This window comes from Phaethon aethereus (assembly GCF_964289735.1).
Source record: "Phaethon aethereus genome assembly, chromosome: 7".
Lineage (NCBI taxonomy): Eukaryota > Metazoa > Chordata > Aves > Phaethontiformes > Phaethontidae > Phaethon > Phaethon aethereus.
Genome location: NC_138583.1, coordinates 4,351,415 through 4,368,908, shown reverse-complemented (window position 1 = coordinate 4,368,908; position 17,494 = coordinate 4,351,415). Strand labels below are relative to the sequence as shown.

The window sequence follows — 17,494 nt, the reverse complement described above, 5'->3', positions numbered from 1 at the left end:
CTGGAGAGAAAAGGGCTTATGTTGGCAAAAAGATTGTGAGGTCTGTTTTAAACAGTGTTCTCCTTGCTGAAATTGCTGCTCCTGAGTCAAGCACTGTAGGAGAAAGGAAAGCTGTGGGTGGAGAAAGGATCCAGGTTGCATGTCATTCCCATCTTTGGTACTCTCCACACCTGGCTAGCATCTTATTTGGAAAGTGTGGCCACATTCCTCTCTGCTAGTATGGGAAGGAAAGAGCTGTTCAACATAGGCACGTCTCCTAACAACTGGCTTAAGAGCCTGTGCCTGCAAACAAACATTCCCTGGCTTCCCTAGCCAGAAGCAACCAGCCACGTAAGACAAAAAAATAAAAATCGTTACATTCACTGTATGAACAAATGCATTTATTTACTCTTTGCAACCTGCGTCCATCTGCTGACACTGGAAAAAATAACCCGCTTTTCTTGAGTGGTACTGGCAAGAGTCGAAGTTTTGCTGAAGCTGTCAGCGTAGCTGACACCCAGTTGCCAAGAAAATTAGCTGAAGCCAAAAACCCATATTCCTGGACAATTCTGAACACCTCAACGTAGCATCTTACAAGATCACTTCACTGAGCTGCCACCAGCATGTCACAACCGGGAAAATGTGGAGTCCCAAATACCACGAGACACTTGAAATTTCAAGTTGTATCATCTCCTCTAACCAAGAACAGAATAGGATTCAGCAACTTCAAACAAAACAGCTCTATTTTTTATGAAAAGCTGTTAAGCCATTATATACGACCATCCACAATTTAACATCTAATGAGACGCAGCCTCCAGGATACAGACTTACAATAATTATCAGAAGCAAATCATACAGAAAGGAATTGTGAAGAGCATATACTCCTGTTCTCCTCTTTGGCACTGCAAAGATACTAAATCAAACACAGCCCAATAAAAACAACATCCAGACAGGTTTAAAAATACTGCTGCCTGCCGAGTCTCAGTTATAGGACTCTCCATCAGACCAAATTGTACATCTTGTAATAGTGGTGGTTACAGATACTACCAAACCAGTTGTCAGACAGTTCTGAGGAGCCTAAAGCTCTCAGGATGGCCCAACAGTGAAGGCAGGTCCTAAGCTGACAATAGAGTTCATTACCCAAGCTTTCCTCCTCTTGAAAGTGTGTTTGATATGAAAATTAAATAGACTTATCATCAAGAGAGAGACATGACTAACCATGATCAGGGAGTGGGACTGCATTTCAGCAACTACGTTTACACGGAATAATTAAAGGAAAAATTAAAGTACGCCTTTCCTATAACCTTCCTTTCCACACTCATCCTTTACTTCCTACATACACCACCCATTTGCCTGTGAACACATACAAATGGGTGGACTCACACAGAGACACATGCTGGATGCTCCAGATAGTTTGAAAGCTTTTGCACTGATTCCCCACTTTGCATCCACCATCCTAACAGCCATCAAGGCAGGAGCCTTGCTTTCTCAGCAAGCCATTTCTCAGACATCCAACCAGAGACAGGAGAAGACGCTTCCACTTAGAGGATCAGCATACTGTGTTTTCCAGATAAGCAGGTTTCAACCTAAAGAAACTCAAGGTAGCATGCCAAGAAAGTAGGTTCCCAAAAGAGTAAGGTCCCTTAGACAATAAAGACAAGTACAGAGCAAAACCCAGACTCCATGCATGTGCTGCAGCACAATCTAAATGAACTATTCTGCAAGTTTTCCCCCTTCTTCCATTGCAGTGCAACCGCTGCAGGTGTAACACTGCCAAGTTTGGTACCTTACGGTCCCTGAACCCGGAACGCTTCTTCTTCTTGCCTTCTGGCTGAGCCTCCTCGTCGCCCGATGCAACGGCCTTTCCACCCTCAGTGCCGCTGCTCTCCTCCTCCTCCTCGTGCTTCACCTTCTCACTTGGCTCTGTCCTTGGATTGTGTTTTACGGAGGACGAGTCTTCTGCATAGGGCCTGTACAAGGGGAAAAACACTGGTTTAGGATATTATTGAGGGGGTGCTAATGCTATAAAGATGGCCCTGCAAGGTTGTCCCTGAATGAAACACTTGAACGTTACAGTTCGGTGTGGCGGATTGCAGAGCAAAAGCAAAGATGGGATCAGTCTCCTTGGAATATTGTGTGCTTTCCCCTGCTGTGATCAAATTTCCACACCCCCCTACTCCAAAACTCAAGCTAATAATCACAGTAAGTTTTCCCAGTTCAAGAATGCCAGAGCAAATCACTCTGTGAATTACCATACCCCCTCCCAAAAATTAAACATGCATGTAAGATTGGGAAGGGCATACCTTACCTCCTCTAGCTCTAAATTCCACCCCACTCCTCCCCAAAAAGATTTATATGAAGTGACAGATATGTGTTTTTCCATCAGCACTGCAGGGTTCAGAAAAAATAGCCTCTTTTGTTTCAGCACAAGTGATTTACTTGCTATCTCCAGCCTGTGACAGGCTATTTTCTTTCCCTCTTTTACCAATGACTCTTCTAACCTCCAGTGCTACAGGATTTGTGACAACAACAACGGGAGCTGTTTATCTTCAAGCTGGAAATACAACTCTGGCAGAGCAAAGGACCCCAGTCCCTTGCTGTTCAAACACAAAGATCTTCAGCGACCCTGTTTGTAGAACAAGACTCAACACCCAAAATCGCTCGGTCTAAACTGTGAGCAACTCACAGAATTGCAACTGGCAATAGGGTGGTTAAATAAACAGCAGGATAAGTCCATAAGCCAAACAATGCTATGGCTTTGCAAGTAAAGCCGTTTATAACCAGACAGGACTCAGACCACATTAACATCAGCGGAATTGTAATCTAAGTATACTTTAACATGTCACAAGCAACAAAGCGAACGGTTTGATGAAATTATTTCTCTTTCTAAAGGACACAAACAGTTCAGGCAAGCATCCTAGCCTGCCTGTAACTTCAGCAAAGCCGCCTCTATTTTGAACTCCTGGTGATTTATTTTGGACTAATTACAGGGTATGGGGCTCACACACAGTTAGGTGCCGCTCATTAGCCAGTGCCTTCAGATGAAGGCTGGTACTTTGGTACTCTATGAACAGAGTCATTTACAGCTGCATGACTTGATTCAGGAAAGGCTGCCTTGGGAGAAAAACAGAAACAAACCAAGATTTTTTGAAGTCTCAGAAGCTCTAAGCAAAAGGCTACACATATTTCATCCTACCAGTTTCCTGGAAAACACAGACGTGGTATGTAAAATTAACAGAGAAGAGTCTGTGCCTCTCTCCCCAGCAATACACAGCTCTGCAGCAATCTCAGTGCACCGTCTTCCAAGAAGAAGAAATGAGGGTAGGTGCTCTTACAATTAATTTAAATGCTGCCAAAATAAAAGACTACTCGCTCCTTACCAACATCCAGTAATTCATTAAAAGTCACAGTACAGATAGATGAGGAAGGGCTAACTCAAATCCTCCCACAGTACTGGTGGGAAGCAAAAACTTTATTTTTCTAGAATGAACTCCCGAAGAACATACTTAAGAATACGGTGAATCATGACGAACGCAAATTAACTTCTGTTCATACTGTAACAACTGTGTCAGCAAAGTACCGAAAGCACTCGACCAGCCACCACCAGGTTCCCAGCATTGCTTTGAAACACGGTAACCACAGCACTACAGCCAGGTTGAAGCAGTTACAGAGGTTTCCAGTCCACGCTGGGACAGAAGACAACTCCACTGCTAAAGGACTTGATTTAATAAAGGGTGAAGAGCAGTACTAACCAAGCCTTTTCAGGCAAAATGGAGTCGAAATGCCAGCCTTTCCTTTCTGAAAAGGTCCTGAAGCTTTATTTGCCAATGTATTTTCCCAAGTCTTAGAGCAAAGCACCGTCTTTAAGACTTTTGCTGATCCAAACTCGGTTCAAATTGAACAGCAGCTTGATGATGTGGAGAGAGCAGGTAAGAAGTGTCTGCATGCCACATTGGGGACAAACTTGTTAGCAGGGCCTGTTGCAATAGGACAAGGGGTAATGGTTTTAAACTAAGAGGGCAGATTTAGACTAGATAGAAGGAAGAAATTTTTCACGATGAGGATGGTGAAACCTTGGCCCAGGTTGCCCAGAGAGGTGGTAGATGCCCCATCCCTGGGAACATTCAAGGTCAGGTTGGACGGGGCTCTGAACACAGTAGTCTAGTTGAAGATGTCCCTGCTCATTGCAGGGGGCGTGGACTAGATGGCCTTCAAAGGACCCTTCCCACCCAAACGATCCTGTGATTCTATGTTGCTTTAGGAACACATATTAATTATACTCTCACATACTGAACCATCTTCCTTGTTTCAGAGACTGGATCCAAACCTGGGTCCATCATGAGCATCTTAAGATGGGGACATTATCTCCCCAAAAGAGCCAGGCAGCTGATCTGTCTCTTGGAGCATGAAGCCCATTCTGGCACCTCTCCTGAAGCCTTTCCTTAAAGTTTAATCAGCACTGGCACATCCTTGCAGAGCTGTGGTTTTGGCTGATACGCAGTTTGCTAGAATAAGCTGTCGCCAGCTGAGGCTACAACAGCAGCACTGACAAGGAAAGCCCTTGTGTAGGCAGGGCACCGGTCTTAAATGGCTCCAAGAGAATCTCTTGGGAAAAGGTCCTGGGGACAGAAAAGCAGTAGAAAACTGATTGCTTATCTACACAACGGAGCTGTTCTGTATGAGACGTGACAGAGAATAGCTGTATCAGTGAAGATTTGCTCCTGTAATGCTTGACTGACAGCTAGCAAACCAGGTAAGGGGCAGATGAAATTCAAAACCAAACATTTTCAGCAAATCCTACACATTCCTTCAATCCATCATGCTGTCAAGCCAGTTGGTTACAGTGATACAGATGTAGGCTGTTTGAATACAGTCAGCTTTTCCCCCCCTGTCTAGTTTATCCAGGTATTTAACTCTGCTCTACAGTTAGATCACCTTACCAGCATAAAGCAAAATGAGCTATGAGAACAAAAGCAGAACTTGTAGTCTACTTCTCAAGCAAGATTTTAAAAAGTACCTGCTATTCCTCACGTCCACACCACGGTCCAAACTACTCACTGAATTAACCATTGAAGGTTTTGCTCTCTACAGACACCTACTACTCTATGTATTTTACATCCTGCACAAACATCCTCTGTTAACATTCCTGGCTTCCAACATCCACAACTTCCATACTGTGCTCACATAAAGCAGTCTTTCAATGCAGATGTCACAGTACGGCTGGAAAAAACCCATAGCTCCAGAAATATCCACCCTGCTGGACTGCCATCAGCAAGTCAAGACTCTCCACCTCCTTTTTTGATGAGACTGACTTTCCAGGTCTAACCTTGCTGTCAGTTCCCCCTGTCCGAAGTCGGCGTGCCAGCTCTACAGGCAGCAATGGCATGCCTGTTGCTACAGCTTCTGCACAAAAGGGAAACTAAAATACAAAGACTCTCTTCACAGTGTGCCAAGACTTGCTGCCAGTGTCTCTCCGTAAAGCGTACCTGCCCTGGATCCTACCTGCCGTGCTTCAATTCTCCTGGTCTCTTCACGTTTTTCCTCCTAGGGAACCAAATTTAAGGCAAGGACAGTATTTCCTACCTACCCAGTTCTCTCTTCTTTTAATCCTTGGAGGAAGAGAACAAGCAAGTTTAAGATTAGGTTCATTATCACCAAAGGAAACCACCTAGCTACCACAGAAGACTACTCAATGCTAAATTCTCACTGAGCAAATCATTCTTTGAGAAAGCCAAATGCATGCAGTGATAGGACATACATCCACGAAGGCTCCTGGGACTCACACCAGCCATTGGCCCAACACTCCACAGTTGCAGGTCTTCCAATTAGAGAAATCACAATCCCTCACTTTAAAGTATTTTTCTTCTTTGAGTGAGAGACGTGGAACGGTGTGCTAAAATAACAAAGCTTTGTGCCAGCGATAACAGTGCTCAGTTACTCTAATCCTGAAGGTAGTAGAAAAGTATTTAGCTATCAGATGCTATTTAATCTCAGAAGGAAATGTAGGAGATCTAACAAGAAATTGGGTGCACGGGAGTCAGCAAAGATCTTGCCACCAAACAAGAAGCAGGAGAGAGGAATTGTGCCCAAGATGTGTTCTTCAGTTGAACAGAGTTACCATTCTCCCTTCATATAAACATTTGAAGACATCAAAGTGATGTTGACAAGCCGCTTAAAACTTCAGGCTTTCATATTGAAATGCAAAAGCTTGGACACAACATCCATAAAAACAGGCAACCTTCAGGTACTTTAAGTGAGGAGCTCTGCCTCATCCTCAGCTCAACCATATTCAGGAACTAAATTAGTTAGCTGAAACTTTAACAACAAATTAACCAGAAATGATGAAGATCCACAGCACAATCTTTCAGGATGTCACCCCACTCACAGGACTTGTTCCTACTCTGTTTCCTTCCTCATCTTTCATGGTACTTGACACTGACGTAAATTAGCACTGTGAATTTGTGGCAAGAACTGCAATGAACATACCAAAATTAAGACAGATTCCAGATACAAACATGAACAATTAGATGGAGGAGACAACTCTGCATACCAGCCACAGCCTAAAACAGGTTCAAGAACATAAAGAGACAGCAACTTAGTCTATGAGATGTGTATGTCCTTCCTCCCACCCCAGCCAGCAGCAGGAATGTCCCCGCAGAAAAGTGCCTTCAGCTACTGATGGTGCACGTCAAGGAAGAGGCGGACCAACTGGAAAAGATCTGACAGGGAACAGCAGGAATGGTGAAGAGTCCAGAACACACTGTGAGAAACCCTGACCTAAATACGTCAGAGTGCTGTAAGAAAGACTGAAAAGAGGAAGGCGAGACAACCGTAATATACATACAACAGCTGCTGCAGGACTGTTCTCTTGGTCCAGTGAGGACCAGACAAGACATAAAATGTGCTTAAAACATCCTAAGGAAAGAGACATAGACACTGGGGAAGGAAGGAGAAGCCTGTACATATATACATACACAGAAAGCATTTAATGTTAAGGACAAGGGAACACTGGATCAACTGCCGGGGAGATTTATTCCATCACTGCGCTCTCCATCACCAGAAAATTGCTAAAAATAGGTGAGACAGCTACCTATCAGGACTAGCTCAGAGGCACCCAGCCCTGCCTTGGCAGCAGACTAGCTGATTTCTCATGCTCCCTCCCACTCGTCTCTGTGACAGCCCAGTTTAGGCACTGGGACCAGCACATGGGTGCAGACGGACAGGCCAGAGTGTGAGGACCTCTGCTTCAAGCCCCTTGAAGTTGACTGCTCTGAAGAACAACCTGAACAGTTTTAGGTCCAGCTAACTGCGATGATGTCGGATAACACGCCGCTCCTTAGAGATGACTCCCCGATAGCCTGCAGAGGAAAACAACTGCTTCATGAAGGTTGTCAACCCTTATGACACACACTTGGAGGCATCCTACTGATGTTACCCTAACATCCCTGTAAACTATATATCTATCAATTCCTTAATCCAGGAGACACTGCTTACGGTTACATCTGCCATGCGCAGAGAGAATCAAGCACAGAGCCATCAGCTTGCGCTCCTCACCTCTCAAATGCACTGCTCACTTGAACTTCTCTCAATCCGATCTGTACTTTGAAGGGTTACAGGCTCAATAGCGCTTTTTCTTCCTCCCAAGGTAACGGCAGTTGCTTTCAGTCACTGATACAACTCCTGAGCAAACACAGAAAGTGTTCCCCCTGCCCCTTGCTTTATTATTTTTTACAATACTTGAGGGTTTGTATGAGCCTGGCTTTATCAGTTTGAAATTATGAGTCAGATCAACAGCTACAAATAAGTCTGACTTAGAATGACAACCACCAACTGCTGAAGATTGTTTTGTTGGGTATTCAAAGCTTATACCCAAGGGTAAGGATGTCATAAATGCTAAAAAATACAAGTGAAAGCCACAACTTTAGTTCAGAAGAAAGCAAGCCCTACAGAAATAAGGAAACAGAAAAGATGGGAAGAGAAAGTTAAATGTACTCCATATAAACTGAAAGCTACATACTGTAGAAAATTGATAAGGGACACCGAAGCACCCAAGGAAGCAGCAATGACCAAGACAACATGATCTCTTTATTACCCAAGTTACCAAAAACAACACGGAGCATGAAATAAATTGAGACTATTGTTTACAGTGTTATTGGATGTGACAGAACTATATACTTCCAAGTGAACACTTACTCTGTTTATAATGCTTTATATTCTATATATCCTGATCTCAGGAGAGAGCCTAGACAGACTCTCTCCACTTGAATGGTAGCGAAGATCTATATAATGCAGCAACATCAGCAACATATATAACACCTAGCAACACAATGAATATGTATTTTCTACTCAGGTCTTTATAAGGCTTTCTGCAGAAGTCTAAATAAAAGTTGGCTGACACTCTCTGCCCAGCTGCTGTTGATGTTCAGTAAGCCTTAACTCATTGCTATTACTATTCAAAAAGAGTAAAACAGGGCAATAGGTGTTACCACAGACCTGTTATTTAGAGAAAGACTGACGTTGGACAGAGGAAACAAGATGATCTAGGCTTTCTAATTCAAGAAGGGTAAAGCAGAATTTTGTGACAGTCAATGAGGGCTTACAGAAAATACGTCTTACACTGAAATAGATGTCACCTCTTGATCAGATTACCAGTGTTGTTGATAATCACAGTAACGATGCCACTAAATGATCTTGGGATTAATAAGCCAGAGCAACACAAAAATCAACACGACACATTTAATTGATTAAAAACTGGTTAATAAAATGCTTCAAAATATGAATATTTTATCATCACCGTGTGGCTGAGCTTCTCACAAGCCCTGGCAAGGGTAAGTTCCTGGCTCTATGCCACGTCTTTTATTAACGAGCTAGAGGATAAAGTCACTGGGTCCTCTACCATCTACCAGTAAAGACTCAGAGCGCGCTGGAAATCACAGTCTTGCTTGCTCAGTAAACTGAGCACAAGCAAACACACAATACCCATCAAGACAGCGAAGAGTGAGGGGAACATCTAGGCACAACAAACACAGACGTGTTTATGTGACTGGTTTCATCCATGCTAGACATTAATGCCTGTGAAAGCCACTTTGTGTTTTAGTGGGTCATCAGCTTAACGTAACTCCCAGTGAATCACTGTAGTCTTAAGGACAAATGCACATGTCGTACATACAAGACAGGAATCTCAAATCAAGTCTAAATATTAAATAATGCTTCTGTTTGGCACCGATGCAGCCCTCCTAGGCTACTGTGCTCAGGCTCTCCAGCGTTTTAGCATCTTTTTTCTCTAAACCCTACCCAATCAAAAGCCACAAATTAAATATTTAGTACAGTAAGTTTTTTGCATTCAGAGAACTTACTGCTCCCAGGCTGGCTGAGACAAAGGATTAAACTGATCATAGCCTGCGTTCTCGGTAGAGGAACAAGCTAGAAAGCTCTGTAACACAATCACAAAACCACGAAACAGTGGAAAGTGGGTACTGGCATACACTGAGGCCAAGAATAACACACAGCCTCGTTCACAATGTAGATAATTAGCAGCCTCCCTGATGTACACATTCTCTTCCCTCAACGGTTTCTAGAAAATCAATATTGAGTGGGCTCCTCCTCCTAAAGCAAGGTGAGAGATGCTCTCACTCAAGCAGAGCTATTCGCCAAGGCAAGCAGTAACTCTGGGAAGTTGTCTGTATTAAGTCTACTTCCACCTTCAGCAGTCACGAAGTTCATTTGCATTGAGGCACTATTCACTTACTAGGCATAGTATAGACATCAGATAAAGAAAAACAAATGTTAGTTGTGACTTTCAATATATATTTCCTCCAAGTTCTCAAAAAATATTTGCTTTCTCTGTACAGACAGACAAATCATGCCTCTATACCAATATAAAATGTGAACACAAGTGGATTTATCCAAAACACAATATATTCCATAAAGTTTAACTAGCCTGTATCTGTAATTAAGCATCATGAAGAACTTCTAAGAGAGAATGGCCCCAGCATCCAGTTATCTGGCAGGGAAGGAACATGAATTCTCATCAGCATCTCTTCCCTTTCCCAGACCATCCGCAATAATGCAACAAGCCATTAAGTGAAGATGTGCCACAACATTAATCACTGCAGCATCTGTTTTTGTTGTGCAAACTAAGTCCTGCCAGGCAATAAGAAATCGGTGAGCCTATTCACATGCTAGAGCAAAGCAGATGTTTCCACACCAGAGCATTTTATAGGCTCACAACAAGCAGTGTTTATCTACCTGACCACGCTAGTCAATCCGTCTTCATTTCCACTGAAGATACGAGAACACAAGAGGACAAATGTAGAGCTAACATAAGTGGTGTTGCCTGAGGACTGAAGTTATTTTAAAATAATTCTTTAGAAATACAGAGGAACTCAAGCAGATCAGTGGGGAAGAAGAAAGGAAGAGTGATCCAAGCATCTGACTACCAACTCGCAGCTGAAAGGTGCAAGATGGAGTTATTTAAATGCAGGGAACGTCTTACTGCTTTGGGTACCCAAAGGAGTGTGAAAGTTTTAATGACTTACGGGAAAAAGTATATGGGCTACAAGATCCCTTGTGCAGAAAATGAGATCCCTTCAGATTTCTTCATTTCCCATGAAACCTGGTCTTTAGCTACAAGCAGACAGCAGGGGAAGATCATGGGAGGTCAGTCAGAGCCAGGACAAAACACTTCACACCTTTCAGGGCATACTGTTATTCACACCTGGAAGACCAGAGAAAGTCACACCTGGCACCACTTTTTGCTCTCCAGCCTTGGATGCATTCACACAGCTGCATGCTTCTGAGAATTTGGCCTCATGCTCTTGGAACAAAAGTCCCAACGAATTCAGCTGCAAGTCGAGGAGGGAGCAATTCCCCTCTATGTCTATATCAATACCAATTAAAAACTGTTCTTCCCTAACAAACTCCAGGGTATTTAATAGCATTATTCCCTTCCCAGCCAGTACCTCATGCAATCCTTCAGCCATTCTGGCAGACTGAAAACAGAAGGCAGCTGAGCCACTGGGTGGTGGCAGACACTGAACATCGTTAGAAAGGTGACAGCCATGACAAGACTAGACCCTAAAGGGTTGACACTCAATGACTGCATTGGCACTTTACTTCCAAACCAGGAATTAATCAAAACTAAGTGATATTTACAATTTCTGTGCTTCCTCTATTGAGCCAGAAAATTATTCCCCTACGCCACTCCCAAATGATGTGACTTCTTGGAGAGATGCTGCTTTCCAGATAGCTACCGGAGGTCGGTCAACACGCTCTTGGGGATGCAGGCAAGGTGTGCAGGTATTTTTAGTTATTCAGTGCAAAAGGGAGGCAGCAGGTGTGAACTTGGCCACCAGAGGGCACCCGTATTGTTAAAAAAAAAAAGATTAAACCGTGCCATTTGAAGTGACATTAAAGACTCTGGGTTCAAACAATGCTTATCGTGTTCAAAGACACCAAATTCAAAGTGTAGTCTCCATAAAGTCATATCAAACCAAGACAATTCGGGAAGCGGGTTCTTGCATTTCCACCTGGCTTCTCTGCACAAATCCCAGCTCTGATTTGCTATCCAACATTTAAGTAAGGTATTACAAACATGTGCTGATCGAGCTCCAGGGCTCTGCAGGCTTAGGGCAATAGCTGTGCTTTAAGCTCTGCAGGTCAGCTGAGGTCACTCCCCCCCCTCACCCCCCAGGACAGTTCAGATGTTTTCCTAATTGACTCCGTTTTTGACTTTGGCTCACTCCCCGGCATCAGATTCTTTCCCTCCCCTGATGCTCATGGGTAAAAATAATATGAAGCCAAAAGCCACCTGAAAGGACACAGTGCTCTTTCAAGACACCACTCATGGATCAATGTGCCTTCAAGCCTTAGGAGAAAACCCTCAGCAATCCCAAAGATAGTCACTTAAGTCTGTCACCTTTCTAAGAATTAAAAAAAATAGAGCAGAGCTCTCAAAATAAAAATTACCTAACACGGATAATATCTACATTTTTTTCATCTTTTCTCTCCTACATCAGGTTAAGTAGTACCTGACACATCTATAGCTATAAAACAGGTTTCTCCCCTCTGGACTATGATTTATGTGGTTTCCTTTGTTTTGGTAGAAAAAAGATTTTTCAAGTCTCAGCTTCAGCTAGCATAAAATATTTCCAGCAATTCTGCCATCAAATTACTCTAAATCCCCTAAGACACTGATGCAACAAAGCAATGCATTCTTAAACAGAGTTAGCTAAGGACTGATCCAGGTATCAAAATGAATTTCAGAAGTGCCGATGGAGAAAAGCCAAACACAAAAAACAGTGAAGGTCAGAAGAGCAAGGAAGACGAAGGGGCTTTCCTACAAAGGATCTTCCAGTAAAGCCATTGGGCACTCGATACAGGATGGCCAAAGGAGGAAAGGGTGGAGGAAGAGAAGAAATGGTAGAGATGGAATGAAATCTTGCACAAGTGGCAGCTGGCACCAAAACAGCTCAGCTTGCTGGTGAGGAGCGGAGCCTCAAAAAGAGCTTGGAATAGAATGAGAATATACCACCAGGGCTGGGAGACAGATATATTGAGCTTAATTGCTTCAACTTATGCACAGGATGGGGCAGGAACCAGAAGAGCAGAGAATAAGGCCAAGGCAATACAGCAAAATAAGACCGAGTACCACGTTAGACACAAACACACTGGTAGCAAAGATCTTGTTAACCAACTTCCAGAGCAACAAAGATGTCTTGCTCTTCTTCTTACCGCTAATATATTTGCGGAAGGATAAGAAATTAAGCATAACCAAATACTTCCAGTCGATCCGGAAAAGCACTGGTAGGACTCTGCTTACAGAGATCTTTCTGTGCTCCCGAAAGGTACATTTGTTCCTTTATTTCATTCAATACCCGGGTGATTAAGTGACAAGCTTCAGCACTGAAACACCAATTTAAGTGCTTTCACATGCCCACCACCCACAGATTCAGCCAGGGAGGTTTGTGACATAAAGAAGATACCTGTGGCCATTTCGTAACACGCTAAGTCAGTATTTGGAACTACAAATACAGAATAAAAGTTTCACCTGAGTATCAGTAACAGAACATTTTAGAAACATTAAGTTTGCTGCAAACTGTGAGGTTCAGTACTTCTCATACATTAATGCCCCATATAGATTAGCCAATGACTGAGCCGAGATTTATTTCAATCAATTAATTCAGTTCATTATACCAATGCCCCAATACTTAATTGCTTCTGTTGCCAGCTGGAAATCCTCAGAGTTTTAAGTTATCGCTTAGCAAGGGTAAACTTCATTAGTCTTCTACACTCAGTTGTTTGTACTGCTGAAGTATTCTTCACCACAGCAGAACAGAGCAGCATTAGCTACTCCTGTCGTATGATTATTCAGATGAAATATATTCCACCACAAGCAGACAGCAGGGGCTCCTGGAAGACAGCGAAGGCAACGAGACCAACACTCGCCTGATGGACAGCTAAGCAGAAAGCTACATACAGATGCAGATCAAATGTGAAGATCTCATCAACCCACCTCCAGCCTCAGGAAGACACAAAAATAACCCTTTCCTGTCTTGCATCATACAACCACTGGGGCTTTTGTATACATCTTTTCAAGCCTTGACTTCTCCTCTGCCTTTGTGTGGGCTTCCTTATCCCAGCACTGGCTTCAAAGCACATCCTGCAGAATCAATCTAAAACACACTGGTTTCAGGCTGCACATGACAGTCAGAAACCACCTGAGAAGTCCTGTCTTTCTTCATGCTAAGTAGCAGGAAGGGAAAACTCACATACAGGCACCACCATACGAATCCCTTTTTGCAAAGTTCCTAATCATCAGAAGCACAAGAAATCCGTTTTGAAACAAAAAGTTTGGGGTTTTTTTTAAGTACTGGTAAGAGATGCAGTGCTGCTTCCCACATGTCAGTTGAGAAGAGTTGGGACATTTACACAAGGGTCTATGCAGATGACAAAAAGAAATACAAGTCAAATATTCTTTTCCTTTTATTATCTCTCTTGCTCTAACACTGTATCAACTCTTACCTAGCCCAAGAAGCGTTAAGATTTTTGTCAACTGCTTCTTGATTCAGCCTATTACATCCCAATGCCTTAACTGTAAAGAAAAATATTAGAAGAAAACAAAAGAGGGAGACATCCCTCATCTTAAACGAAAACTTCACTGACAGCCTGCAGGAGAGCATCCCTTACCGCATTTCTTACTCAAAGGGCAACAGAGTGTCTCAGCTTCATTGACAGACCATCCCAGGCTAAACGGAATATTAGCAGGCACACGTCCATCGTTAGAGTCATCTGCCAGTAAAGGGACAGTAATTCTTGGCGATGCTAATAGAGACAACACTTAGGACCTGCTGGACCCCTCAGAGACTAACTGTGCAGCGCTGGAGAGATTCCTGTCACAAGAGCACGGCTGTTTCACTAACCTAAGGAAAAGAAGCATCGTATGGCATCCCTACAACAGACTGACTGCACCAACAGAACTGTTATGCACAGGACCTCCCTAACCTGCTTCCCATTTAGATACTGCTGCAACATTTAATAAATCAAAATCGCTTAGTAGTAAGTGCAAGTACTCAGATGCACATGGACATTTCTCTCTGTAGTAGATAAATTACCTTTGCAGTGACACCTGGCTTATTCGATCCCTGGCTACATGTATTACATATTTACCTTTCATAACTAATTCCTCACACTTACTGTAATAATCCAGGATGTAACTACCTGAATAACCCAGGATGTCATTCCAAACATTTTTTATCCACTTATGCTTATTCTTAAAGCCAACTAACCACTCAATTTATATATTGTGAAAGATAGAAGGAAATTTGCAGTTTCTCATCCCTTGTTTATTTAAACGCAATGTTAAAATTCCTATTTGAGAGTCTGTTTAAAATTCCTACAGGTGTCAGTATGAAGTATTTTCTACACCAGATATATCAGTTTTGTTCCTCCTCTTATTCAATAGCTGTATGCCAAGTAATTAAAGTAACACCGTAAGCCTGCATGCAGTTACAGACATTGTGGAATTATTTCATGGCTCATATAGGAAAGGAATACTGTACAATTCTATTTAGTGCTTTAAAAATTTATAAAAGAGAAAAGAGACAGAGGGAGGAAAGAAAAATAATAAAAATCACAGCAAGCCAATCCCTCCAGATTGATGAGGACTGGGGAGATCACAGACCATGCTAGACCCAAGAGGCTGCCATCTCCTTTATCTGATTTCTATCACTACTCTCAGCTGAGCAACGTCAAGCCCAGCCACAGTGCCCAAGGGCCTCCAAGGAACAGCCAAGTACCCCAGAAGCCAAAAGTCAGTCCCTGAAATCACCCCTGACCTAGCACTCCACATACCCTTCGCAGCTCTCTGCTGCAGGGAAGCACCTTCCCTCTTGATAAAAGGCAACGCTAACAACTGACAATCTGGCTGTCATTAAAGGCAGGGGTGAATCTGCTGCAGGAGGGAGATGTTAACTCTGTGTCTTTGGGAGAGCTTTACGTCCTATGTATTTTACAATCATGTTGAGGACATTTTTAGTGGAAAAATCCCTGCTCGCTTCCCTGCCTGAAAAGGGGTGTGATCCTGACCATCCCTACAGAAGCGTTTAGGTCCTGCAGATAAAGAGACGCTACACTACGTAAGTGCAGATTATTAGCAAAATGCAGCATAAGACAGCGCTGGATCACCGTGTTCTTCCTCTGCCTGAGCAACTCCTTTTAGTAGACATCAAGCTTTGACAGCTCTAGGAACAGCTAGAACAATTACCATCATCTTCCTCCTGTTACAGTAAAACTAGAGCCTTCTAGCCACAACACAGGTAAGCGGAGAGCCAGCAACAAATCACCTAAATATTGGAATGAAAATACGACGGGTTTCCAGCAAAGACTTCATTTTCAGACTCTAATTGCAGCCAGGAGTTAGAGTGACACTGCTGGTGCCACACTGCTTCCACATTTTGAGGGAAGAGAAGGGAGTCCTTGATTTACTTCAAACGTGGCATTTGCCCAGGGTTGAGTGCGGGTCACCTCAGGCAAGCACAAATATCCCCTTTCTCCTCGCAGTTATGGCAACAAGCTTTGAGCTTCATCGCTCAGAGTATGTGCGCTCAGACTCTGGCCCTTAAAAACCTCATGAGTCTTGCGTGCAGCTACCTTACCACCGAAAGACGGACTGCCCTCTTCTGCTCCTCTGCTATCTTTTGCATGTGAAGCAGTCAGCAGAACACCAAGAAAACCCGAGGAGCATCCCCCAGCCAAGCGTGCTGTCCCTAGCAGCCCTCCCAGAAGCTGAAAACATGATGTTTTCACCCAGGTTGGCAGAGTCAATAGATTTCTCTTTGCACAGCAGCACAGACCTGTGTAGCATCACCACGCAGGGGGAAGCCGGGCAGCAAACCCCACCAAGGGCAAACAGCCTATGCTGAGGATGGCTACAGAGGAAAACTCTTCAGCTCTGAGCTTTTTTGCATATCTCTGGCAGCAGCAAAGAAGCTCCACAGGGAATCAGCAACAGCCATTCCTTCATACAGCAGAAGCAGGAAATGCTTTGCAGCTCTTAAGCCCATCTGCAGGTACTTACACAGGACTAAAGCAGCATGAGGTCTCAAGCAAAAAATAAAATTAAAAAATATATATATTACCTCTGCCAAAGGAATCTGGCACTTGCTGTCACTGCAGTCGTCCCTATGAAAGCCGCCACCACGAGCCTACGCCTGGTCCTGGGGTGATGTGCCGTCCCATGGTAACGCCGCGAGACAGCAGACAGCCCTGCTGCAACAGGAAGAAATCGAAGGCGAAACATCCTGTCGAATAAGAACAATACATTAGTAAAGCAACAAACGGTTTCCAGTTGTGGACTCTCACGCTGACCCTCAACCAGTTATTTGCTCATATTTTTTCTAAAATAGGAAAAGTTACAGAAAATAACTGTCACGGATGTTTACTAGCTGTTCTGAAAGAGGCATGTAACCTGTGTAATAAAAACCCAATTATGAGTATTACTTATTGGCATACACCTGGCTGACACACCTTGCTGTCACATCCCAACTACCTACTCAGCTGCTCTTAGAGCATTTTCCAAATTCCTCTTCAGCCTTTCCCCAGCACAATTCATTAAGAAGAAATACTCGCACGCTCCCGCCTGAGTGCCAAGGCAGGGAAGGTGCAGGTAGATCTTACAAGCAACTAAAGCCAGTAAGAGCCATTTGGCCAAAGAGAAAGAGACAGCTGGATTTTAAAAGGCAAATTAAACCAAATAACAAAAGCAAAGCAAACAAAACCACAACGCAGTCGATTTAAATTTCCTTAAGAAAACCCTACTGTTCTTAAATCACTTTTTTAGCTAGCCTGCAGCAAAACCATTTACATTCAACTTGAAGTACAAGGCAAGTTTCAAAGCGTCAAAACTCGTAAAATACAATCCATACCCCGTTACACACACAACGGTAGAGCGACAAATGGGAAACCAGAGCTACAAATGCAAACATTACTACAACGGAGAAATCTGAACCACAAAAAT

The 17,494-nt window shown here is 43.3% G+C and overlaps 1 protein-coding gene across 3 annotated transcripts in view; it reads right to left on the bottom strand.

The window, feature by feature from the left end:
- MICU1 (mitochondrial calcium uptake 1) overlaps nt 1-16,802 on the bottom strand; it is a gene marked incomplete at its 3' end in the record, with an annotated part of 94,768 nt that extends 77,966 nt beyond the window's left edge. For all 3 annotated transcript variants that reach the window (XM_082001907.1, XM_082001906.1, XM_082001908.1), the window contains exons 1-2: nt 16,617-16,802; nt 1,766-1,949 (exon numbers count right to left, since the gene is read on the bottom strand). In XM_082001907.1, coding sequence (XP_081858033.1) covers nt 1,766-1,949; nt 16,617-16,777 — 345 coding nt within the window. In that variant the 5' untranslated portion in view covers nt 16,778-16,802. The remainder of the gene's footprint in view (nt 1-1,765; nt 1,950-16,616) is intronic.
- Nucleotides 16,803-17,494: the final 692 nt, after the last annotated feature.